Source organism: Gopherus flavomarginatus, chromosome 7 (assembly GCF_025201925.1).
Source record: "Gopherus flavomarginatus isolate rGopFla2 chromosome 7, rGopFla2.mat.asm, whole genome shotgun sequence".
NCBI lineage: Eukaryota > Metazoa > Chordata > Testudines > Testudinidae > Gopherus > Gopherus flavomarginatus.
The window spans coordinates 105,228,705-105,256,167 of record NC_066623.1 but is presented as its reverse complement, the minus strand read 5'-3'; the positions used below and the strand labels follow the sequence as shown (position 1 = coordinate 105,256,167).

General features: G+C 46.3%; 1 protein-coding gene across 5 annotated transcripts in view; it reads right to left on the bottom strand.

Moving 5' to 3' along the window:
- Positions 1-27,463, bottom strand: part of LRP8 (LDL receptor related protein 8) — a 284,937-nt gene that overhangs the window by 53,008 nt on the left and 204,466 nt on the right. For all 5 annotated transcript variants that reach the window (XM_050962306.1, XM_050962307.1, XM_050962308.1 and 2 more), the window contains one exon: positions 23,388-23,516. In XM_050962306.1, the coding sequence (XP_050818263.1) occupies positions 23,388-23,516 (129 nt within the window). The remainder of the gene's footprint in view (positions 1-23,387; positions 23,517-27,463) is intronic.

The window sequence follows — 27,463 nt, the reverse complement described above, 5'->3', positions numbered from 1 at the left end:
ATATACGTAAGACTTGAAAAGTCTTAATTTTTTTTATATCTTCTTCACTAACATATAAAAAGTTACTACTGAGACCTTGCAGTGCCCTCAATTCTGTTCTGTAATGGGCAATTGTTAAGATATTCCTGAATACTGAAACAGCCCAGATTTCCCGGTTAAATAACTGAAAGGCACATCAAAATAAGCATGATTCTAGTGTAAACAGAAAAAGGTGTTAGGATGCATAAGGTTTACATTGTGTAGTTTTGTGTTCAAATTGTAGAGATACCTACAGGGGAAGAAATAAAGACTTATCTTTACTCTTTTTATGTTCTTTTAGAATGTAATCTGTTGAATCTAATTTTAGACGTTCTGTAGTAGATATAATTTTAATAGAAATATATGCAAGAAAGTGTTTTTTTTTATTCTTAAATTGGAACCTGGATGAGATGTGCCCACTCACATTGCTCCAGACATGACTTGTTTGTTAAAATGGTAATTTTACAAATTACACCGATTTGGCAAATCACTAAGAACCATATGACAATATCCATTAAACTAACAGTTCCGTGATATTAACATACACATTCATAGCTATCATAAAATTGTGTTGCTTTCAGTTACTAAACTAAGGTATTAAAGAATAAAGCCTTGATGCTGCGCATGGATCCACAAAGGGAATATTATGCTCATGCAGAGACCTACTGAAGTGCATGGGATTCCCTCTAGCTATAAGAATTGTTTGCACTGGTCCTTTTGCATGGTGGGGGCTAACTTTGCCACTGGGGAATTTAAATCAGAGATGTTTTGCCAGGAGAAGCAGACTATATAAATGTCATACCTTTACTCCATTATACTGAGATTCCTACTGAAGTATGTGCTAATATGAAATAAGTTAAGAAGTACTCAAAAATATTTGTCTGAATTTTCCATCTCTCCCCTTTAGAAAAATGCTGCTTCTGATTTCCTGCTCTCAACTCAGGAAAGGAACTCTGCAGTCTTAAAAGCTTTAGATTAGTCAAATTAAAGTTATCAGATTATAGCTAGATCTGTTTTAATCCCAGGGAGTTTGTAAACTCCATTTTTGTTGTGATTAGAAAATAAAAAGAAAGTCAGATTAAGACTTCCGTGGTGCAGTGCATGCTACCTCTTCCTACCTTCAAATTCCCAAGCACAAGGATAAAGCAAACATCAGCTGCCAGGACCAACTGAACCACCTTTGGATCATAATTGGTTCTCAGTTAAACCCATGTAAAACAAGAGTAATTCCACTAAGTCAACTAAGTCACTATGGATTTATGAGAAAAGAATTTGGCCCATTGTCTTACACTGGAGATTAATAATATGTTTACAGTGTGTTTTCTTGCTGGACATCTATAAACAAAATGGTTGCCGGCAATAATACACAGGGCATCTTGTAGCTTCTAAACACCTACTGTCAATCACTGCATAGCTACTCACACATGTTTCAAAGCCATCTGAGAAAAACAGATTTTATTTTCCAAATTCTTAGGCAAAAGCCAATTTGTTGATTGGATGGCCCCGTAGGAACGTCTGTGAAAGGCAGAGAGGAGGAAAACAACATTCCCCTCCCTAGAGAAATGCTTCTGAATCAATGGGCAGAACAGGTAAGAAAAAAAACATTCAAAATAGAAAGCCTGACTTCAGTCAGATAATCTTGTAGTAGCTATGACAACTGAGAGAAACGCAGGCTCCAGAGGTCTAGCTCTGTTGAATAATGAGGTACAAAGCTGTGTTCACATTACAAGCAGTGAGGTCACTGCCCCATAAAAATCTCTACCTCCACTAATTTAATCTGCTTGAAGGGAATTCTTCACAAGAAGTGATATTTCTTTTTACTGTGGTTCGCCGCATCATTAGACCTGAATATTCACAGCATTTAGCACACTATATTACTAACTCCTCTGGAGCAAAAGACAAATCAAGAGAAAGCTAAAATTTGCCATGCAAAACCTTGTGCAAAATTTACCCTAATGATTCTTTTATCTGCAGCATTTCCACCAGAACATGAGATCCCAGATAAAGTGGAGTGAAACTGCAATGACAATTTACAAATATATGTTTGGAATAAAATGTAAGCATGCTGGCTTGTGTTGGGTGGGCAGTCAAAGATTCCTTTTCGATGCAGAAGTAGGGGTGGAAAAAAACATTACCATAAACACAGGCCAAATTTTCAAAGGATAGCTTGGCCTCTGTTTGCAATTCTGGCAGCACTGCTATTTGGTGGGTGCACTGTGATAGGTATGTAAATGATTAAGACCACATTTAGAAAATTTGGCCTAAAAACTACAGCGATTCAAATGGGAAGTTCCGTAAAAGGAAATCAACACTGATATAGGAATAAACGTGGAAGCAAACACTCTTAGGCCAAGGCTCTGATTCCATGGCTGTTAACAGGATGGCGATCCCTTTGGTGTTGATTTCAATGTGATTAGGATTTGGCCTTTCACTTCTACAGTTTTTGTATAAAAAGTACTTAGAAATAAAGGGCTGTGTAGGGTTCTCACCGGTCCAGTTTTCACCTGGACAGTCTGGATTTCAGCTTGTGTGTCCTGGTGCCATTTGGCAAGCCCTGATGTCCATTTTTTTTGATCTGTGGAAAAGGTGGCAACCCTAAGCGGAAGGAAGGAGGCAGCACAACAGCAGCGGTTGCCTCCGGGACCAGGCTGCTCATGCGGCCTGTGGCGTTGTGTGGCCCTGCGCAGGCCACAGGTGGCGGCACGCAAGGTAGTCTTGGCTGTGCTCGTGAAGTCACTGCGAATGACAGGGGGCGGGGTCTTGAGGGTAAGAGGCAGAGAAGGGATGGGGCCTTGAAGGAAGAGGTGAAGCAGGGGAGGGGTCTTGGGGAAGAGGAGGAACAGGGACAGGGCCTTGGGGGAAGAGGTGGAACAGGGGGCGGGGCCTCAGAAGTCCAGTTACCAGCCATTAGAAAGGTGGCAACCCTAGGGCTGCAGCTTAGTGTATTTTTGGTTCACACCACCAGCACTACTGGTGAGATGACACATTAATTCTATATTCATATGTGCAATCATTGCTTTAAACTTTATAAAAAATGAACCTAATTATGGACTAAACCTTCTCAGCTATACTTCAGCTCAGAGGTGACTTTTTTTGGAAAATGCAAGCAAATCCATTCAAATTATTTAATTGTCTGAGGGTAAAAAAATAGCATTTTTCAACCATGATGAAAGTTTTCAGATGTTGTTTTTGTGCTTGTCCAATTCACAAAACAACTTTCTTTTAAAGCTTCAGACATTTCCTGGCCATAGTCTTGGAAAAGGGCTGTGCCATGTTTGAAGATACTAGGTTTTGAAATAACGTTTGCAAATTGTGCTCAGTTCACAGAGCTACAATGCAGTGGCTAGAGGGAGAAAACTATATATACCACTGCTCTTAAAAGGGAGGAATGTCCAGTCTGCTCAAATGTGTCTCATCATAACATAAGCCCTTTAACTTCTATACCTAAAGCAGATTCTCTTTTAGTTTAAGTAGTAGAAAGCTATGTTTGCGGATTAAAAGGTACAGAGTTCTGGACCTTCTCTCACACAAAAAGTCTTCTAGGGGTATGTCTATAGTACCCACCGGATAGGCAGGTAGTAATCAATCTATCGGGGATCGATTTATCGTGTCTTGTCTAGACGCGATAAATCGATCTGTGAATCGATGCCCGTACTCCACCTCGGCAGGAGGAGCCGCGGCAGTCAAATCGCCGCTGTGAGGATGGCCAGGTAAGTCGAATTAAGATACTTCAACTTCAGCTACGTGAATAGCGTAGCTGAAGTTGCGTATCTTAGATCGATCCCCCCTTTGTGTAGGTACATGATGTGCAGTATGGCTGGCAGCTATGGAATGACAAGGAAGAAAAGTTGAGGCTGCTATGGAAACACTGAGGGTCAGATTCCAGGAACTACATTCTGTTTGCTTGGGATGTGGGCAGGACATCACTCTGCATCAGTTGTGGAATAGTACATTACGCTTGAGCTGGCTCCAACATTAGGAAAAAGCAAAGTCTGCTTAACAGCCACCTTTACCCCCACATCTCTTCAGCTACACTGAGCACAGCTCTGGCACAGCTAAAACTCTGGCCCTATGTGTGAATTTCTTGACATGTACAATTAAAATCTCTACCTTAACATTGCATTAATGTAGGATTTTACATTTAATTATGCTAGACACTGATACATTCATCTGGAAACTACCCTCATTTTTACTGTAAGGGTGCAATTATAGTTAGCCACCAGGTTATTTTTTTTTGCTTTCTTGCTGTTATATAGCACAAAACAAATATGAATACGGAATGATATATTTCCTAAAGAACAATGGGGATTTTCCAGTAATTTCTACTGCTTTTGCAGGAGATCTAATACTTTAAGCAGTGATGAAGTCAAAGCTCTCCATGATGTTTAATTTCTGGATAGCCTGGGCATAATGCATACGCATTAATCCCTCCAGCTGTCCAGTAATTAAACATCATGTGAACCCCAGAGGATATCATTGCTTTCCTACTTAATCTTGTTTATGAAGGACTTTCATTTGTTAAACCTACAATCACTTTCTTTCCATTCTTGAGGATAATATTAGATTGTTCCACCAATACAAGTGCACACAGCATATACCTATTTTCCCACAATAGCAAGATTTTTGCGAGAAGCACATTTTTTTTATCACACATTGAAATAATTAAGAATGGGACACTGGGCCCATACTTATTCCATTTGCATGAGTACAATCTTACTAAAATCAATGGGGTAATTAAGAGCAGAATTTGGTCCCGTGTGTTTGATTTCCTCTGAAACTGCGTATGACTGAACAGCAAGCAGTGTACGCAGCTAATTAATGAAGGCAAAGAACAGAATTCATAGCGATAAGAAGGCTTGGTGAAATTTGATGCATCTTTTTTTTCAATTTCAATGATTAGGATAGCTTTTTTTATTTTTAACTATTATAATTTTTATAGCCATGGGAAATTGAACGGGGGGGTCGAGGTTAAAGCAGCGCTAACAGCAGGGCTACAGGGGGGTTCCCTGCACAGATTAGGAGCCCAAGACACTCTCAGGCAAGGTGCAGGAGAAGCTGTGAGCCTGGTCCGGCAGAGCAGAGACCCCTAGCCAGGTTTGCAAGAAGAATGAGTTCTCAGCCACGGGGGAGGACACCCCACCACTGAATGGTTCCTGCCCGCGGACAGCCCCCTTGCTGCTGGCTTTCTCGTGAGGGATTGGGGCTGTGACAACAGAGCTCCAAAGAGCTCCTTGCCCTGCTGATGACACTGGATCCCTGCAGATGAAAAATGCAGGGAAGACTTTGGTCCTGACAAGGCAGAGTAGAGACCACTGGCCTGGGCTGAGCCGATCCCTACAGGCGCAAAGTGCAGGGGGAGGCTGTAGTTGCATTGACCAATACTGATGGATTTTTTTGGTTGATTTCAGTGTGTCAGCTGAAATTAACATTTACTAGCATATATTGATTTAAACTGATCCCTGTAAAGCGAAAAATAATGTATTTATTAGGCTAAAGGAAGCCCAAGTTGGGTCTGTATTAACACTAAAGGGTAAGTTCTCAGCACAGGGAGCAGGGATTTGGCACTTACAGGATCCATATGGCCAAATCCCCGCAGGCTGCACTGAAAACATCCCCTTCCGCTGGGAAACCTGGTTACATTTTATAACATTCGGCAGAAAGACAAAAGGACGTTGGGGTGACATGTCGCTTGAGTTTTTCATCAGGCCAATGTTATTTTTATTATATCCAGCTTGTGCCAGTGTGTGCGCACAGAGTGGAAACCCCTCTCTGCTATTAGCTGGTGCTTCCATCTGCTCTATGGTGTTGCTTGTCCATCAGGTGGCTGGGAGAGGATAAAACAGTTCAGTAACCAATATGCACAGAACTGGCAGGCAGGAGTCACTTTTCAGCTTCATCACAGACTTCCTGTGTTTTGTGGTCTCAGATAAGTTACCTAGCTGTTCTACACCTACGGGGCTGTTACTTACCCAACGCATCGGGGGAGGCGGGAAGAGGTATTTGTGAGAGGTATTGCTACTTATGTTGAATTGCAGGTGTGCATGGTGCTTTGCTGGCAAGTACAAAATGTCAGCTCCTGGCTCTGAGGCGCATACAGTATAAATGACACACAATATAGGAGGGCAGAGAGCTGCAGTGGTATGCTTATGGCTAAGGCTAAATTTAATCAGGGGTATTTACAGTAGAAGTCATGGACAGGTCATGGGCAGTAAACAAAAATTCACGGTGGGGGACCTGTCTACTATAAATACCCCTAACTCTTAGGTGCTCCAGGGAGGCTCTGGGGGCGCTGCTGCTGCTGATCTGGATAGGGCCTCCAGGCTGCTGCTTGTGCCTGGGGGGCTCAGCCTGGGGCACCACTATTTCAGCTCAGGGGGTGGGGGTGGGGGTGAGCCCAGGACTGCCGCTGCATCTGGGAGGGGTGGGGAGACTGTCCTAGCAGCAGCTGGTGTGCCTGGCTCTGGGGCTGCCTGAGCTGCTCAAGCAGGCTGGGGTCAGCTGCACCGGCTGCTGCAGAAATCACGTAGAAATCCATTACTTCCGTGACAGACTCGCAGCCTTACTTATGGCTACATATACATCCTGTTAGTTCTTTCAATGTATTATATTAGAGTTTGAGGAATGAAAGAGGGGATGATGGGGAAAGGTCAGAAATAGAAGGCTGACTGAGAGAGGTTAGGGCCTGATCCAACATTCAATGAAGTCAAAGGGAATCTTTCCATGGACTTTAATGGGAGCAAGATCAAACTCTAGAGAAAGGACTTTGAGGAGGTAAGTGAAGTGTGCAGGTGAACAAGATCAAAGAGGAATTTCCAAGACGGGGCGCATGCACGGACCAACGGATACTACTTTTAAATTCTCCAGCTCTGAGTGCATGGTGCACACACGTTAACCCGTAGGAGAATACTATAGGGCAGGGTTGGCAGCCTTTCAGAAGTGGTGTGCCGAGTCTTCATTTATTCACTTAATTTAAGGTTCATGTGCCAGTAATACATTTTAACATTTTTAGAAGGTCTCTTTCTAAAAGTCTATAATATATAACTAAACTATTGTTGTATGTAAAGTAAACAAGGGTTTTTTTAATGTTTACGAAGCTTCATTTAAAATTAAATTAAAATGCAAAGACCCCTGGACCGGTGGCCAGGACCTGGGCAGTGTGAGTGCCACTGAAAATCAGCACAAGTGCCGCCTTTGGCACGCGTGCCAGAGGTTGCCTACCCCTGCTATAGGGACTATCCCTTGAAGAAGAACAAACAGTTCTCTACTGGTGTAAATGGGCGCAACTTGATTGACCTCAAGGTAGTTTTGTCCATTTACACTTACAGATGATTTGGCCAGGAGTCATTTGTGGGAGCAGTAGCCCAGGGGCACAAGAACGTGAGCTGACCTGGCAGAGTGCAGAGCAGTGCATCTGAGGCAAGTAGTGACTGGACGTCTGCAGGGCTGGACATGCAGGGCCTTAAGGGTTTGAATTACTCAGTGAGCGACCCTCAGATTAAAAGGGCACTATAGAAATATACAGTGTTGTTACCAGCACTTACTCACAGCATTTACATGGGTTTTATACAACACTGAAAAGGCAAATACAGGAGTCTCTTTTGGGGCAAAAACCTGTATGTCAGATGAGGGAAGGGGAAGAAGAGGGATACACACGGAGGAAAACAGGGGGAGAGGACGTGTTCCAGCCCATCCTGCTATTGCATGTGTTGTGACAGAGGGAGACCTCCCTCAATTTCATCTCTTTGTTTTCACTTTTAGTAAAAGACATTTTCAGCTTAAACAACCCAAGACTGTTCATGTAAGAGATTCCTGTGAGAGCCCCTGGTCCTTTCCATGTCTCTCTGATAAAAATGTTCCCTTAAACAACTAATTAAAGGGATCAATGAGAGAGGATGTATCCATTAAGTGCACAGATTCCTCTGGACCACAGGTGGCTGTGTCTTGGAAGTACAGTTAAATTACTGGAAAATATCCTGTTACAATAGTAATGACTGCACTGGCAGAACCTGACAGATTGTGGCTAGTCCACAGAGAAAGGAACACAGTAACAAAGGGCGTTCAGGCCCCTTTGCAGCCCTGCACACGTGCTGGTCACAATTTCAGGCCTGAGCATAACGACAGGCCCCAGCTCAGGCTGCTGGTGAAACTAGAGACTCAAAAGGGGAGGGGAGAGGTCTTTGAGCCATCCAGCGGAGCTGAGTCAATATGGGTGGTAGTGGCGTAGGAGAAGAGGTTCACCCTATACCTTATAAAGGGTGGCAGAGCTCCCATTCAAACGTTAGTCAGAATTCCTCTTAGGGCTCCTGCTGCTGTTCTATTTTTCCATACAACCCCATTCCATTATGGGCTTTAGCTTAAAACTGGCATCAAAGAGGGGCTTACAAAGTGCTGGTCAGTAAAATAAGACAGCCATGGATGTAAGATCCGCAGTGCTAGTGGTTAAAGTCTACATTCATCCTAAATTGAGGCTTTAATTACAGTACCCTGGAGAGAAAAGAATTTCTCTGTGCTTCATTCTCTATAAAGGCTGTTGCCTAGTTTAGGTGGTTCCCTGCTCATCTCCTGAGCTTGTGGTGGGAAAGTGCATTTATGAAGGTGCAGTTTGCAATTTCAAAAATTGTGAACCCAGCATTTAAACTGTTTAAATTCTACTACTTAGACTGCTACATTCATGATCTGCACCTACCCTCAGGTAGTTATCCACCTCAGCGCTGGGATTTATACCCACAATCCCAGATGCAGCGGCAGTCTTTGCTGACACAAATCTGGATCCATAATCACTGGCGCTTTATCCAGTGTAGTTTGAATGATTCACATCCTGGAGCCTTGCACTGCTTCTTTCAGGATTATTCCACAGGCTGACAGATCTCACCATTACAAAGTTGTTTTATTAACAACAGATCTCACCAATGACAGCAGAACCTTGTTATTGCTCCTTTTGTATAGGTCTTCCAAGGAGAGCTACAGGAGGGAGGTGGATTCCCCATGGGGGGGACTATCTCTCTGTCCCTTGCAACAATTCGTGCCTAACAGACCCACACAAGTAGTCTTGCCTAGCTGTGTAAGCAGTTAATCCATCTCTGACTGGGATTAGCAGTGGTCCATACTGTTAATCCTAGGTGTAGATGTCACGGAGTGTGGGGAGTCCAGTCCTGCACCCCTCTTCCTGGGACCCACAGTGACTCTTAGCCAGCCAGTAAAACAGAAGGTTTATTGGACAACAGGAACACAGGTTACAGCAGGGCTTGCAGGCACAGTCAGGACCCCTCCATCGAGTCCTTCTGGGCTTTCAGGGTGCTTGGATCCTAGCTAGGATACCCTGAATTCCGCCCACCCAGCCCCAAGTCCAAACTCAAACTGCTTCCCTCCTGCCACTCCCTTCCTTTGTCCCCTTCCCGGGCAAAGGTGTTGACCTTTCCCCTCCCTTACCTAGCTCAGGTTACAGGCCCTGGCATTGTCCATCCCCTAAAGTCCTCCTCTGCTCTCCCACTCCCCACACAGACAGTCCCTACTGCATCACAGTAGACAGCTCAGGAAGAATAACCCTGCTGACGTTTCTGACTAGGAATATTGCACTCAGGATTCATATTTCATGCCAGTGCATGCTCCCTGGCCTGCCTATATGCACAACCATTTGTTTGTAGGCTATGATGCCTGGAGACAGATTTTTTGACGGTCTTGACTCAGAATAATTTACTCATCATTCACATATTGTGCTAATACATGTGCTCCAGCCTACTTGCATTCATGGCCAGATGTGTGGCGAGCGTGCTGCCTGCTAACAAGGTGGTCAGAAACTTGGCCCAAAGCAGAGCTTACAAACAATTCACATGGGCAGCCTGCATGATCCTACCAGTGGCATCTTTCTCCCTGCAGCAAGGCTCTCCTGTGTGCTAGTCTTATTGACATTTACTTCTGATCACACTTGATGACAGTTAAGAAGAACTGGTGGGCTGCCAAAGCCTGTGATTGAACCCTACTGGGTGTGGATGACCTATGTTACATACACTTGGCAAAACCCTATAAGCCTACTCAGCACAGTATTGTTGCAGCAGGGCAGTGCACTGGTAGACATCACCACCTCCCCTGTGTTTTGTGAGAAATGCCTGTAAGTTAGGTCAGCCCTAACTCGAGGAGAGCATTCATGGCTCTGAATCCTGGGTGGATGGACAGAGAGATTAATGAGTCTGCTGTACAGCCTTAGCTAAGAGTCATATGGCTTTTAGCTCATGCAGTAGAGGCTCATGCACTAAGCTCCAGAGGTCGCAGGTTCAATCCCGCCCGCCAGCGACTAGGGTCTGTAGGTGTTACAGAAGCACCTCCCATTAGGTACCTAACTACCTTTGTTGGGTGGGACTTAGCTCCTCCTCCCCCCAGCATCTCCTATTGGCTAGCTTAGGTGGTTCCCTGGCATCTTGCTGGCTTTTGTGAATCCCATTCTCAGGAGCCTAACTTCCCATGCATTACATACAGAGCCTGGGTACCTAACTCAGGGCTGTGGATTCCACTGGGTGGCAGGGGACCCAAACATTAGGCATTGCAAGGCTGAGTTTGTTTCCTTTTGTGGATCCAGCCCAGGGACTGGCAACCTTTGGCACACAGCCCATCAGGGAAAGCCCCTAGTAGGCCAGGATGGTTTGTTTACCTGCAGCATCCGCAGATTCGGCCGATCGCGGCTCCCACTGGCTGTGGTTCGCCATCCTTGGGGCCAATGGTGGCTGCAGGAAGAGGTGGCCTGAGCCGCGCCACTTCCCGCAGCCCCCATTGGCCTGGAACAGTGAACCACAGCCAGGGGGCGCCACAATGGGCCAAACCTGTGGACGCTGCAAGTAAACAAACCAGCTCGGTCTACTGGGGGCTTACCCTGATGGGCTGCAGACCAAAGGCTGCCGATCACTGATGTAGCCCTAAAAGCCTTATATCTTGCCAACAGTTCTGTAATAGTATTTTACGCATGACTAAAGGCGAAAGAGGAGTATGTAACATACCAGTTTGTTCTCCAGTTACATGACATAACAATGCCCTGAGGCTGTGTCCATGAGCTGACTGTAGAACGAGCATCTAAAAATCTCTGCGAGAAAACCTGTAATTTTTATGAACCAGAGCCTGTGATCTGTTGCCATATTATTTGTTGTGGCCACTGAGTTCTGGACTTCACTCTTCTCTTTGAGCCTGCTCAGCTGAGCCTCCCCAATGCCTATATTGACATGTGGGGAGGGATGACTTCTTACTTTCTGCATCCAACAAAGTGGGTATTCACCCACGTAAGCTCATGCTCCAATACATCTGTTAGTCTATAAGGTGCCACAGGACTCCTTGCTGTTCTTACTTTCTGTGCCTCACAAATACCATTTCCTTGGTCTTCTCTCCCCTACTCTTTCCTACTCTTTGTTCTACTCACTCTGACGTTCTGCCTTAAATTAGCCAGAGAGCTTGTTGGGACAGGGATTGTCCTTCAACTCTGCATTTGTACAGCCACAGCACTATGTCTGTCTGGAGTTACGTCTAGGGTGACCAGATGTCCTGATTTTATAGGGACAGTACCGATTTTTGGGTCTTTTTCTTATATAGGCTCCTATTACCCCCCACCCCCTGTCCTGATTTTTCACACTTGCTGTCTGGTCACCCTAGTTATGCCTGAGCCTGCCTTGGGCCTCCAGCTGCCAGTATAATGCTACCAGCACAGCACAGTAATATAATAGCAGGAGTATAGGCCAAAATGACATTCATAACTTCCACATTCAGCATAAGATCTTCTGAAGGAGGATAATACTAAAAGCCAGTTATTCCAATCAATAAATGGGAATGGCCCTAGTTTAAGAGTGTCCAAAGTGTCACATTAGCTCAGAAGGAGAATGCTATTAATATGAATTTAGGAACAGCTAGGTTTTTGGACATTTCGGTTGCTATCTCCAGTCATCTTCAGCTTGTTTATGGCACGGGCAAGCTCTCGACATGGAAATGACTCTGCACACAACGAAACTTCCTATCCAAACATTTATACAGAGAACTAGGTTCTATTTTTATTTCAACACGTTTTCTGGCTCTGGAAAGGTGCAGCCTTTGGTATGACAGGGAGCTCTGCTTTGAGAGGCTGCAGCTGACAGTTGTGGATGAAGCTTCATTTAAACAACAAGAACAAAAAAGTCAGCATAGAAAAGAGATTTTGACTTAGAAATATACTTCTTTTAAAAATCAGGATGAAGCGTACTGAAGAGATAAGAGAAAAAGGATAAAGAAAGATTCTAAATAGAGAAGAAAGGGGAACGTTAACAGAGTATCAGTAGACAAGCTTAGTGAGGTGTATCAGATTTGGATAAAAGAGAGGATTGCTATCAATCCTCCGCAAGTACTCAGAGTTTAATAGCAAAGAGAACATATTTGTCCTCATCCATGAGAAAAGAATCCTTAATTTGATAAACAACCACATCTAAAGTGCCTTCTTTACAGCACTTCAGTACTTTCCACTCTGTCTGCTTTTTTAAAAAGTGAATTTAATTCATGTGAAAAGTGCTGGACTGACAGGCCTGGAGATTGAAAGCCTTTTATTTGTTTTAATGCACAGGAAAGGTAAAACAGCAGAAATACTTTCCTACCAGTGTGCCTTAGCCCAGTCCTAGACTGAGAGAGCAGCTCATTCTACATTTCTGCTCAGTCCTTGACCTCTCTGCTGTGGCTGCCAATTGGTATCCATAACACTGGGGGCTGTTTTGTGGTATGGACACCTGTCCACAAAGAACTGGCCAAAAGCCACTAATTTGGTTCACACCAGCTACTTAATAGCTTCAGAAGATGATAAAATTTGTCCTCCAAGTAATTTCCATGTTAAGAATTCACATGTGCATGGAACAAGCTGAAGATAACAAAGGATACATCAACTGAAATGCCCAAAAAGGAAATTCTCAGCGGTTTCTAAATCCATATTAATAGCATAATTATCCTGAAATAAAGTTACACTTAGGGTATGGCTACACTTACATTTGTGCAGCGCTGGGAGTTACAGCTGTGTTTGTACAGCTGTGTAGGGCCAGCGCTGCAGTGTGGCCACATTGACAGCTACCAGCGCTGCAGTGTGGCCACATCTGCAGCATTTGCAGTGCTGTTGGGAGTGGTGCATTGTGAGCAGCTATCCCACAGAGCACCTCGTCCCATTTTGGCGCTGTGGGTTGTGGGAAGGGGACGGAAGGGTGCGGGTCTTTCCACTTCCTGTTCCAACGCCCCGTGGTGCTTTGCTACACATTCCAAGCAGTTTGGCGCCATTGTGAGTCTGTAGCGCGATTTCTGTTACAAATGGAGCCCAAGCTGCTGAGGACCTTGCTGATGAATGTTGCCAGCACATCACGTTTGGCAGTGGAGCTATTCCTTCAGCTCCAAAGTGACAGTGAGGAGTCAGACGATGATATTGATTCGCCTGACGTGCAAGACACTAAATTGCTTGTGGCAGTAACGGACGTGCTCAGCACCGTGGAACGCCGCCTTTGGGCTCGGGAAACAAGCACTGAGTGGTGGGATCACATCGTCCTGCAAGCCTGGGATGACGAGCAGTGGCTGCAGAACTTTCGGATGAGAAAAGCCACTTTCATGGGACTGTGTGCTGAGCTCGCTCCTACCCTGCGGCGCAGGGACACGAGATTGAGAGCTGCCCTGCCAGTGGAGAAGCGGGTGGCTATTGCAGTCTGGAAGCTGGCAACTCCAGACAGCTACCAATCGGTGGCGAACCAGTTTGGAGTGGGAAAGTCGACCGTTGGAATAGTGTTGATGCAAGTTTGCATGGCCATTAATCGCACCCTGCTAAGAAGAACCGTGACTCTGGGGAACGTGCAGGACATTGTGGTTGGCTTTGCACAAATGGGTTTCCCTAACTGTGGAGGGGCGATAGATGGGACGCATATTCCTATTCTGGCACCACCCCACCTGGCATCCAAGTACATTAATCGCAAGGGGTATTTCTCTGTGGTTCTCCAAGCGCTTGTGGATCACCGTGGGCATTTCACTGACATTTACTCAGGATGGCCTGGAAAGGTGCATGATGCACGCATCTTTTGGAACAGTGCCCTGTTCAGGAAGCTGCTGGCCAGGACTTTTTTCCCAGACCACAAGATCACAGTAGGGGACGTCGAAATGCCCATTGTGATCCTTGGAGACCCCGCTTACCCCTTAATGCCTTGGCTCATGAAACCATATACAGGGAAGCTTGACAGGAGCAAGGACCGGTTCAACTACAGGCTGAGCCGGTGCAGAATGACTGTGGAGTGTGCTTTTGGCCGTTTAAAAGCGCGCTGGAGGTGTCTCTACCGGAAGCTAGATTTGGGGGAAAGCAGCATCTCCGCTGTTATATCAGCGTGCTGTACCCTCCATAATATTTGTGAAGGGAAGGGTGAAAGATTCAGTGAGGAATGGACCTCCGAGGTTCGATGCCTAGAGACTGAATTTGCACAGCCAGAGAGCAGGGCTACTAGAGAGGCCCAGCAAAGGGCTTCAAGGATTAGGGATGCCTTAAGGGAGCAATTTGAGGCTGAAAGCCAACGGTAATGTTTGGTGCCTTTGCTGTGCCCGTTTTTCCCTTGGGGTACAGTATTTCTCACTTTCTGCAATAATAAAAAATGTTTTAAAAGCCAAGAAATCATTTATTCAAAATACAATGCATAAAAGGGCAGGGGAGTAGGGTGGTGGACTGTCCATTCAGAGGTTTGAATATGTTCTGCTTGGATTGTTGTTCAATGCCTGCTGCACTTCAGGATTAATATGCTGCATCGTGATGGGGGTTGAGTGCATAGGGTAAAGGATGTAGTTCTCAGGGCTGGTAGGTGAACGTACAGGTGTTGGGGGCAGCTGGTGGTGGTAAGAACCAGGCTACTGGAGAAAGGTGTTTTGTGCAAACACTGGGGAACAAGGGAGAGAGCCTTGGGAGGGGTGGGGGTTACCACGGTACTGATCTGCCTGCATGGCTACGAGACTGCATACAGTCCGTTTGGCGAGCCAGGAGGCTTATCAGCTGCTTTGTGCTTTTCTTGGTAACCAATTCCTTTCTCCTGCTCTGTGTTTGCCTTCACTCATGCATTTTCTCTCTCCAGTCCTGCAGCCTCTTACTGTCTCTGGCGTACTGATTCATAACTGCTTTGATCAAATCTTCTTTTGATTTTCTAGGATTTTTCCTCAAGTTCTGTAGTCTTTGCGCAGGCGGTGATAGGGCTGGAGTATTTAAGGACACTTAAAATAACAGAAATAGAAACATTTAATACAGAGGCTACATTGTTTATTATCACAGTTTGTAGACTTTTTGTAGCATCATTTCCACATACCAAACATAGCACAGAGAGGCCACAGCAGCGAAGGCATGGCGAGCAATGGGGTGAGTGTTTCTGTCGCAACTTCACCTGGGAAGGGGAACTGCCTGAGGGCTGGGGTTTCTGTGCATTGGGGAAAGCAGAGAGCAGGTACTTGGGGACCTGCATTGGGGAAAGCAGAGGGCAGCTACTTGGGGACCTGCATTGGGGAAAGCAGAGGGCAGCTACTTGGGGACCTGCACTGGGGAAAGCAGAGGGCAGGTACTTGGGGACCTGCACTGAACACTCATCACTACATTTTCAACAGGATTTTCTACTGCCAGATATATCACTGCGGCGTGTTACCTGGGAAGAGAGGGAGGGTCTTCTACAGCAATGTGGATTCCGCCCTGGTCCCTATGCAGCTTGCCTGTGTGCAGCAATGGTCCCCCCACCCCTCGCGGCACAGTGGCGTGGACGAGTTAGTCTGACCGGGACAAGGACCACGGTGGCTCTCCCTATAAACTTGCGCAAGCACATTGCCCACGCTCTGGCTGCAACTTTTGAAGAGATTACCGAGGCCGATTACAGAGACGTGATAGAGCAAATCAATGGGCTATTCCACATTTAGGCATGCATGCAGGCAGCCATAACCCCCACCCTCCTCTCACAAAACATTTCCATCCTAAAAATAAAATCTGCTTACCGGGAACACGCTCCTCTGCTTCTTCTTCACCAACAAGTTCCAGCTGCTGCGACTGGCTAGCCTCCTCCTGGCTTGAGGAGAGCTCCTGGCTGCATGCCTCCTGGGACTCCGGGGCGTCTCCCTCCACCCCAGTAGCCTCACTCTCGGCTTCCTCTACACCCTCCTCTACTTCTCCCTGCTCTGAACTCTCCATCGTGCTCCTCGGATTGGCAGTGGGGTCACACCCAAGTATGGCATCCAGCTCCTTGTAAAAACGGCAGGTAGTGGGGGCAGCTCCTGAGCGGCGGTTTCCCTCACGGGCTTTGCAGTAGGCACTGTGCAGCTCCTTTACTTTTACCCTGCACTGCAACGCGTCCCGTTCATGGCCCCTTAGCAGCAAGGACTTTAATATCTGCCCATAGGTATCATAATTTCTACAGCTGGAGCACAGCTGTGACTGCACAGCTTCCTCATCCCAAACACTGATGAGGTCCTGCAGCTCGGAATTGTTCCATGCTGGGGCTCGTTTGGGGCATGGAGGCGTGGTCACTGATTGATTGATTGATTGCACTCCATACCTGGCTGAGCAAACAGGAAGGGGATTTTTAAAATTCCCGGGGCATTTAAAGGGCGGGTCACCTGAGCCCAGGGCAGTGGAGTGTGAAACGATGAGCAGAGTGGCTGAAAAGGTATGCTGGAATACCTCCTAATACCCTGGAGGCCAATAAAAGTGCTTTTGGTGGGCACACTTTATGACCAGCGCTGCATCACCAGCGCTGGAATCGCTACACCCCAAGCAGACCAGGTGTACAGCCAGCGCTGCAGCCAGGGAGTTGCAGCGCTGGCCGTGCTTTGCAAGTGTGGACGCAGAGTGAGTTGCAGCGCGGTAACCCCATTACCAGCGCTGCAACTCTCCAGTGTAGCCATGGCCTTAGAATACGGTTTACTACCTTTTTAGGGGTTACTTCTAAGCCTTGAAAAAATGAAGTTAAATGCAAGCAACTTAAAACAGCTTTCTATTTAAAATGGACTCAATACTGCAATCTTGTTTGTGTAAGTAGTGCAACTAAAATGAGGATTGCAGGTTTTAGTCCTAAAATTGTTTTAAGATCATTAATTCAGCACTCAAAAAAAAATTCACCTTTTCAAGAAACAAGTAGTTCTGATGCGGCGCTGAAACATCCTCTAATCCAAATTCCTTTTCAGTGCAAAAGCAAAATGCATATAGTATGTATTTTTATGGAAATTTATATTGAGACATACATATAGACAATGGGTACAAAAAAATGTAAAAGTCTAAGTCACATTTTCAAAAGTGAGGCAGGCACTTTGGAGCCTAAGTCTCAGAGAAAGTCAAAGTGAGTTAGGCTTCTACGGGCATCTCTACACTGCTTTGCAGTTAAGGCTAAGGGGGTGTGAATCGCTGTGCACAACAAAGAGACTACATTAGTGTGAACTTGGAACCTTTGTGCTCACAGCATCCGTATGGGGGAGTAGTGCAGCACTTTGGTGTGCACTGCTATTCACACTCCCTTCGTCTGAACTGAGGGGCAGTGTAGACAAGCCCTGAGTCACTTTTGAAAATGGGACTTAGGCTCTTAAATCACTGAGGCTTTTTGAAAAATGCATCCCTATAATGTAATTGTTACTTATAGATCAGTTTGGTGAGTCATATCAAACCTTTCTATGGGACTATGTTATTGCTGCTCTTTTGAACCTGCAGCAATGAAAAGAATGATCCAAAATGGTACTGGGCTAAATTCATTTATTTAATGGCTCATTTCCGTATGTTTATTTTATGAATACAATCCGCTAAAAAAAAAGGTTACCTACCTTTTGTAACTGCTGTTCTTTGAGATGTGTTGCACATGTCCATTCCATTCTAGGCATGTGCACGCCCACATGTGTGGTCATTGGAGATTTTTGCCTTAGCAGTATTCATATGGTTGGCTGTGGCGCCCCCTTGAGTGCTGTGCTTATGCGTCGGCATATGAAGCGCCGCCGGCCCTATGCCTTCTCAGTTCCTTCTTGCCGGCAACTTTGACAGAGGGCCAGAGAGGCTAATGGAATGGACAAGAGCAACACATCTCAAAGAACAACAGTTATGAAAGGCAGGTAGCCATTTTTTCTTCTTTGAGTGCTAGCTCATGTCGACTCCACTCGAGGTGACTCAAGCAGTATCAATGGAGGTGGGTTCAGAGTTCACGATCTCGCAGCACTGCTCTACTAAAGCCAGCATCATTTCAAGCTTGTTGCACATAATGAGACACGAACGTGTGGACAGATGACCAGATAGTGGCCCAACAGATCTCTTGGATTGGTACCTGTGCCAGGAAGGCAGCTGACGACCTAGCTGAGTGTGCTGTCATGATCGCTAGCAGAGGCACCTTCACTGGCTCATAGCAGTAGTGGATGCAGGCTGTGATCCAGGATGAAATCCTCTGAGCAGACACTCAGTGACCGTTCATTTTGTCTGCCACCACAAGGAACAACTGTGCTGACTTACGGAACGGTTTAGTTCTATCTATGTAGAAGGTCAGCGCCCTTCTGACATCCAGGGTGTGTAACCTGCGCTCATCAGACGCATGAGGCTTTGGAAAGAAGATGGGTAAGAATATGTCCTGGCCAGTATGAAACTGGAAAATGACCCTGGGGAGAAACGCTGGGTGTGGCTGCAGCAGGACCTTATCCTTGTAGAAGACCATACAGGCTCCGAAGTAAGTGCCCTGATCTTGGACACCCTGCAGGCCAACGTTATCATGATCAGAAATGAAACCTTCCAGAAGAGAGGAGGAAGCTAGACGCTCAAAGGGAGGCTCCATGAGTCTCGACAGCAGGAGATTCAGGTCCCAGGGAGGGATCTCGGACTTGGGGGTAGACCTTTCAAAAACTGTGCTGTCACATCGTGAGCGAAGATTGACCTGCCTTGGAGGATGGAAAGCCAAGATAGCGGTCAGGTGGACCATGATTGATGATCGGTACAAACCCTGGAGTTTGAGGTGCAGTAAATAACCCAAGATCTCTTGCAGTGGGGCCTGCTAGGCCTGGATATGCCATTCCTAGGCCCAGCACGTGAAACTTTTCCATTTGGCCAGGTAAGTCGCTATGGTGGAGGGTTTCCTGCTACCCAGCAAGACCTGCTGTACACAGGCTGGGCATGCCCATTCGTTTGCCCTTAGTCATGCAGTAGCCAAGCCATCAAGTGCAGAGCCGCTGGGGTCAGGTGCAAAAGGCTGCCATGATTCTGGACAGCAGATCCGCCTAGAGGGGCAGCTGCAGCAGGGTAGCTACTGAAAGGCTCAGCAACGTGCCAAACCACTGCTGGCAAGGCCACCCAGGGACTATTAGGATAATTCTCGCCCTGTCTTGCTTGATCTGTTCAAGGACCCTGTGAATCAATGGCACTGGTGGGAAGGCATACATCAGCACCCCCGACTATGGAATGAGATAAGGGTCTGATAGGGAGCCCCTGTCCATTCCCTGAATCGAACAGAACGTGCAGCATTTTCTGTTCTGCCTAAACGCAAACAGGTCCTCCCGGGGAGTTCCCAACCTCTGGAAGATTATGCTGACCACTTCTGGATGGAGCGACCACTCATGGCGAGACAAGAAAGTCCTGCTGATGTGATCTGCTAAAATGTTCTTAGTCCCAGGCAGGTGTGCGGCTATCAGATGAATGGCATGCCACACACAAAAATCCCAAAAGTGGAGAGCTTCTTGACAAAGGGCCAAAGACTCGGCACTGCCCTGCTTGTTGATGTAGTACATCGCGGTGGTATTGTCTGTCAGGATCTGCACCACCTTGCCCTTCAGGGGGGCAAGAAAGCCTGGCAGGCCAGACAAACTGCTTTTAGCTCCCTGACGTTGATGTGGCGGGCCAGATCATCCCGCAACCAGTGGTCCTGCATGCTCAGCTTGCCCAGGAGGGCTCCCCAGCCCAGGTCTGAAGCATCCGAGACCAGCATCAACGACAGGGATACGAAGGGGATTCCCTCCAACGCTGACCCGGGGTCCAGCCATCAATCCAGGGACAAGCGGATGTGGTCTGGCACCCAGCCTACCTAGTCTAGGTCGTGCCTGTTGGGGATGTAGACAGATGCTAGCCAGGCTTGTAGAGGCCAGAGATGGAGCCAGACATGGTGGATTTTTTCTCGTTTATTAACAGGCCCAGGTCGCAGCAGGTGGAACACACCAGATCGAGGATCCTCTGCACTTGTTCCCGAGACCTGCCCTTGATGAGACAGTTGTCGATATACGGGAAGACCCAGATCCCTCAACGTCTCAGGTAAGTGGCCACTGGCGCCATACATTTTGTGAACACCCTGGGGGCTGATGAGAGGCCAAAGGGAAATGCCATAAATTGGAAATGGAGTTCACCCACTATCAAATGGAGGAAACATCTGTGACCTTGGAATATGGAGATATGGAAATAGGCATCGTTCACATCAAGGGCGGCGTACCAGCCTCCCGGATCCAGGGAGGAGATGATGGAGGCCAGAGAGACCATGCAAAACTTCAACTTTTTAAGGGATTTCTTGATGTGTCGCAGGTCCAGAATGGGTCTGAGGCTCCCTTTTGCTTTTGGGATTAGGAAGTAGCAGGAACAGAACCCTTTTCCTTTTGTGTCCTTAGGGACCTCCTCCACCACCCCCAGGTGCAGGAAACTCTCAACCTCTTGAATGAGGAGTTGCTCATGAGAAGGGTCCCTGAAGAGGGGTGGGAAGGAGGGGATTGGGGGTGGCAGGAGTGGCTGAAAACTGCAGGACGTAACCATGAGACACTATGTCCAGCTCCCGTAAGTTAAAGTTGTAACGACTCAAGAAGGCCTGATGGTTCACCACCTGGAACTGCAAACTGGCTGTTGAATAAATTTTTCTTCCAAACAGCTCCAACCCTTTGGGCCAGTGGTTCCCAATGCAGTGCTCGTGGGCGCCATGGTGCCCGTGGCAGCATCTTAATGTACCTGCGTCCTGGCCCCTGGGAGAGCACCCGCCGAAATGCCGCTGAATTTCAGCGGCATTTCAGTGGGGACGCCTCTTGATGACATCGCTTGTCGACGGCAAGTGCCGTCATCAAGAGGCATTGCCACTGAAATGCTGCCATTTCGGCAGGTGCTCCACCGCCGCAGTGGTCCTTCATTGAAAAGGTTGGGGACCACTGCTTTGGGCTCTTTATTTTTGAGGATCAAACTGGTATACCCTGCTTGTCTTTTTTATTGGCCACAGAGACCACCAGCGAGCCGGAGGGTGGGTATAGAGGCATTTAAACCCCTTGGCTGGGACAAAGTTTTTCCGGCCCTTTTTGAGGTGGGAGGAATGGAGGAAGGAGTTTGCCAGAGGCCCTTGGCAATCTTAAGGACACCATTATGCACTGTTGGTGTGACAAGAGTTGGGGCAGAGGCTGATAGGACATTAAACAAGGTGTTCACCTGCTCAGCCATCTCCTCCACCTCCAGGTCCAAGTTCTTGGCCACCCACCGTAGCAGGGTCTGGTGTTCTTTGACATTGTCTGTCAGGCTGGCCCTTGAGGGTCCCACAACCGCCTCATCTGGGGACAAGCACAACGACTGCACCGCTGGGGGAGGCTCTGGGGCATCTTCCCCCATAAGGGAGGGAGGCTTAGGGCTGAGTGCAGTTCCCTCTGCCTTGATCACCAAGCATGGCTCGTGCACTGAGCCCTGTGCCATCACTGCTGCCAGCTGTTGTCCTGAGGCAGTGGCCGATGAGCAGTGCAAAGGGGCATTGCCACAACTGGCATTCCCCATGCGCCCCAATAAGGCCACTGCTAAGAGGACGACCAACGAGTGGTAAGAGGAAACTGAGAGGGAATTGGGCCAGCGGCACCTGATAAACTGACACATGAGTGTGGCACTCAAGGGGGCACCACAGCTGGCTCCATGGACACCGCTAAGGCAAAAATCTCTGACGATCACGCACATGGGCGTCCACACACCTGGAATAGAATCAATATGAGCAAGCACTCAAAGAAGAATACTTGATATTGAAATACACCATGAACAATGTGCTTGTTTTCTTGTACAACACACGTCCTGGGTTGAGCTGCATATAGAATGGCAAAAGGAACTTCACTGTGGACATAGAGAACAATTTATTTTATGTTGTAAGGTGCATGATGACAAACAGAAGGATGATACGCCCCCACCAACTAAAGTCAGTTCGGCTCTTGAACACATAAAGTCAGTGTGGTTGCCCCAATAAATATGAGATCAGAATATGTCCTTCTAAATGCCTGCATAGTATTTTAAGGGAGATTATCTATTGATCTCGCCACACTGGAGGTTGGAAATACTTACAAGAACTGTGAATAACTGAAGAAAAAAATTGTGTGTCGGTAACTCTATCCAGAAATCTTGTAATGGACCATAATCAACTCGTCAATGCACTTAACAATTCATAGAATTCTCAGCAAGCATTAAATACTGCATTCCCATTCCCACATGTGTAATTAATGGCTAAAGAAAACTCCCTTGGGTAAATTTTTATGATATTTCCCACTTACTGTATTGACTTTTTTTGTTTTTAATCATGAAAGAATACATGTTTGAACTAGGGGAAAAATACTCTCCATAACATCAAAATTTGGGGATATATTTCACTCATAGTGCACAAAAGCTTTCCCAATGACCAAAAAACATTGACAACAGACATGGAGAGGCACCAGTGGAACAAACAAAGAAAGAGATAGAGCCCTTAAGGGTGTAGTTACCCAGAGTTATCAGCGGTTCCAACTTGGATTTCATATCATTGACTTAAAAAAAAAAAGCATGAAGTGTCTGAGAAATGAGCTATGTCATACTGGAAGATTAGAACTGACAGTCCTGGAGAAAAAAGTGAACTTCAAACAGAAACCTAGCTGAAGAAAGGGAGATCATTTGGGCCACACAAAAAAAAGTCAAGTGCCTTACCAATTTGGCTGTGTGATCTTGTTAGAACTGCTAAGTTGACAAGAGGTGGGCATAGCCAGTACCTGGATGGCAGCCCTCAAATAAAACAGAGACTCTGTAAGAAGTGATCTTGGCGACTTAGGAGGAAGCACTCTTTCCCCCTGAATCAGCAATACATCCATGATCCAGTACGGGGCCTGATGCCCATTTAAGCCCCTACAGCACTTTTTGCACAAGTATGCATGCTAGCCAGTATGTCTTCACCAAATTCTAGCTGTGTTCTGTAACTGCATTCTACTCGAGTGACAAAAGAATACTCTTTTGTACCCAAAATCTACTCTACATTTCTCAAGTAGCTCCAACTCTTCCTAAAATCCACTGAATAGCATTGCCAATATAGAGTGTGGAGTTTGCTGGTGAGAAAAGTCATCCATTCATATGCAATCTTTAAATCACTTTAGGAGCCTCTTGGAAGAAAGGTGCTATATAGACATTAGGTATTATTATAACTCACCAGTAGTGCAACCAGCCTCGTCAATTCCGCTTTCACAGTCTTTCTCTCCATCACATCTCCAGGATGATGGGATACATTTGTTGCTTGAGTTTCCACAGCTAATTTTTTCAGCTAGGCACACTTGTCTGGCTAAAAAAAAAAAAAAAAACAACCCAAGGAAAATAAACGTAAATATGAAAACAGCAGTAGACATTAAAGAGATATTGGTTTTAGTAAATTTAATGTGGCCAAATTCTGAAACTGATATCCACGTAAAATTCCTACAGTAAGTGGCAGAGACCATTGATATCAATGGAAATTGGGCATGTTTACAATATCAAAAGTCAAATGCAGATACATCACAATAAAAGAGCTTCAGAACTGATTTCTATTTAAATATTCAGCAAACAATTTATCTGACATTTTTTATTATTAATTGATCTACTAGTAGCTAATGTAGTGGGTTTTTTTGTTTTGTTTTGGTTGTTTTTTTGTTTTGTTTTTGCTGCAATTTCTTTTGTACAGCCATTTCTGAATTTCATGAAGCAAGAGAGATTTCCTCTATAAGACAAGGGAGATCAGTAGACGGGATAATCACAAACTCATAGATTTTGCACACATCCAACTATAGTTGGCTAAAAATTAGGAAAAACCACAATGAAAGGCACCAGGCCACAAACAAGCTTAGGGGATGGAGAGACTTGCAAAAATAGAATCCCTGGTATATAAAAGAAGAAAATGCACTGATGCATTGTGGTCTTCGTTCTTCTCTCACTTACATTAGTTTTACACTGCTAAAACTCCCTTAGCTCTACTGGCATTATTTCCAACTTATACCGCTACATGTAAGGTGAGACTCAAAGAAACAGTTACTCACCTCTCGTAACTGTTGTTCTTTGAGATGTGTTGCTCATGTCCATTCTAATTAGGTGTGCGCACGCTGTGTGCACAGTCGTCGGAAAGTTTTTCCCCTAGCAGCACCCATCAGGTCGGCTGTGGAGCCCCCTGGAGTGGCGCCTCCATGGTGATCAATATATGACCCTGCCTACCCGGCGCCTCCTCAGTTCCTTCTTGTCGGTTACTCCAACAGAGGGAAAGGCAGGCGGGTTTGGAATGGATATGAGCAACACGTCTCGAAGAACAACAGTTACGAGAGGCGAGTAACTGTTTTTTCTTCGAGTGATTGCTCATATTGATTCCAATTAGGTGACTCAAGCCTTACCTAGGCGGCGGGGTCGGAGTTAAGGAAGCACTGATTGCAGCACTGCTCTGCTGAAAGCCGCATCATCTCTTGCGTGCCGAATGATGGTGTAGTGAGAGGTGAAGGTGTGTACTGAGGACCAAGTTGCTGCTCTCCAGATTTCTTGGATCTGGACCTGGGCCAAGAATGCTGCTGACAAGGCCTGGGCCCTCATGGAGTGTGCCCTAAGAGCCAGGGCCGGTACTTTGGTCAGCTCATAGCCCGAGTGGATGCATGACGTGATCCAGGAGGATATTCTTTGAGATGAGACCATGAGCCCTTTCATCCAGTCTGCCACCGCTATGAACAATTGGGTCGACTTCCTGAACGGCTTTGTGCACTTGATATAGAAAGCTAGTGCTCGCCGAATATTAAGGAAGTGCAGCCTCTGCTCCCGGCTACAGGCATGAGGCTTAGGTAAAAGATGGGCAGGAAAATGTCCTGACTGGTGTGGAAGTGAGACATTGCCTTCGGGAGAAAGGCCAGGTGAAGCCTGAGTTGCACCTTATCCCTGGAAAACCATGTATGGTGGGTCAGGGATAAGGGCCTTTACCTCAGACACCCTCCTTGCAGAAGTAATGGTGACCAGGAAGGCGACCTTCCATGACAGATATAGGAGGGAACAAGTTGCCAGTGGTTCAAATGGGGGCCCCATGAACCTGGAGAGGACCAGTTAAGGTCCCAGGCAGGGACTGTCTGATCTGGGGATGTAGGTGTCCAGACCCTTGAGAAAGCGACCACCCATACGGTTGGCGAAGACGGATCAACAGGACGCTCCTGGATGGAAGGCCAAGATAACAGCAAGGTGTATCCTTATGGAGGACGCCACCAGGCCTTGCTGTTCCAGGTGTAGGAGGTACTCCAAGATGAGGGGTACCGGCGCCTGGAGAGGCGAGTGTATGATGCTGATCATGCCAACATGAGAATCTCTTCCACTTTGCCAGATACGTGGCTCTAGTGGAGGGCTTTCTGCTGCCAAGGAGGACCTCTCTTACTTGCCTCTAGGATGGAGAGCTGCTCCTCCCTTGCTTCTGGTGCTGCTTCTGCACCAGGGAGTGGAAGCAGTGCCGGGTCAATCCCACCGGTTTCAGCGCAGGGGAGCGGTGGTGCTGTGGGTCTCTGACAGAGTCCTTCCATGGTGCTGCTTCCACCACTGTTGCTGGGGCGCTACGCACTGATGAACTCGGCGTTGGGTCTTGCCACGCTGCTGGATGGGTAGTCTAAGTGCAGTCTCCATAAAGAGCTGCTTGAGGTGAAAGTCTCGCTCCTTTTTGATTTTAGGGCAAAACCCTTTACAAATCCTGCACCGATCGCCTTGGTGAGCATCCCCTAGATACTTCAGACGAGCGTCATGGGGGTCACCCATTGGCATGGGCTTGAACCGCTGGGACTTGGGCATGTAAGCAAGCCCTCCCAAAGAAAAGCGGTTGGGATAGAGGATAAACCCCCCAGCCCAACAGCTAACTACTAACTAACTAACAAGCACAGAGAACAAACAAACAAACAAACAAAGCTAGGGAAACATCGTAGAACTTGCTGAGCAAGATGCCAAAGTTCCAATGACCATCACTGGCGGTAAGAAGGAACTGAGGGGGTGCCGGGTCGGCAGGGTCATATATTGAGTGCAATGAAGGCGCCACTCCAAGGGGCTCCACAGCCAACCTGACGGGTGCTGCTAGGGGAAAAACTTTCCGAAGACTGCACGCAGCGTGCACACACCTAATTGGAATCGATATGAGCAATCACTCGAAGAAAAAACTATATTCAGTGTTAATTAGTCTACACAATCCCACAGCATTTTTGGTAAGAACTCTGGAATGTTCATCCTATTAGACAGTCACTCACTGAACAGTCCAACTCCTCTTTTTAGAAAAAGTTGTTTTCAAATGGATTTCTCCATTCACACTAATGCTGGTAAGACTATATGTGTCCGTGATAGGATGAGGTTTTAATCATCAAGGGAGGAGCCTCAACACAGATGCGAAATGTGTTTCACATAACCCTGTGCAAGTACTTACACAAAGAGACAACCAGCTTTCTATGTGCTGGCTGGGAGACTGTGGACAGCAGTATCCCTCAACTGATTTCACCACCAACTTTAAGAACCAGGCCTCAGAATCGCCTCTAATAATCCTAGAAGTGTCAACCAACCACCTGGAATGAAGTCTCATTAAATCACAAAGGCTAATGGTGAATTTCTTTTATTTATCTTCTCAGTACCCTATCTATACAAACCTCTGCTTCTGTGAGCTGTGGGCGACCAATACGTCATGCAAAACCAGCACCCGCTTACTGCTGCCAGCCAGCTAATAATGTATGTAATTGCTGCTTTGTAACTCTGGGAGAAGACAGAATTGGGGCAGAAGCTAGTTACAATTTCTCACTGCACGTTGTTTAAATTATATTCTTTTCTAGATTATGGAATGGTCACAAAAACACCATATTTTGGTGTTTTTTAAAAAAATGTATTTGGTTTATTAATAAAACTATCAGCTAAACTTGGGAAGATTAATAAAATATGAATGATTTTCCCCAACAATATTATTTATTCTGTTAGGAACAAAATATTTGTCAGAGCACTGGTCCATCTAGGCAAGTCCAGTATCCTATCTTTGGTAGCTGTCCACATCTGATACTTCAGAAGAAGACATAGTCTGCCTTTCCCTCTGGTCCCAGTTTCATAATACACCATTAGCCTGATTTTCAAAGCTGCTAAGCACTCAAGTTAGTTCCACTGAAGTCAATGAGACAGAACTGCTGAAAATCAAGCCACTAGTCAACTGTGCAATACTGTACATCATTACAGTATCTTCCCATACATTGCTACTCATGGTATTATTAATTCAATGTGTTCTCA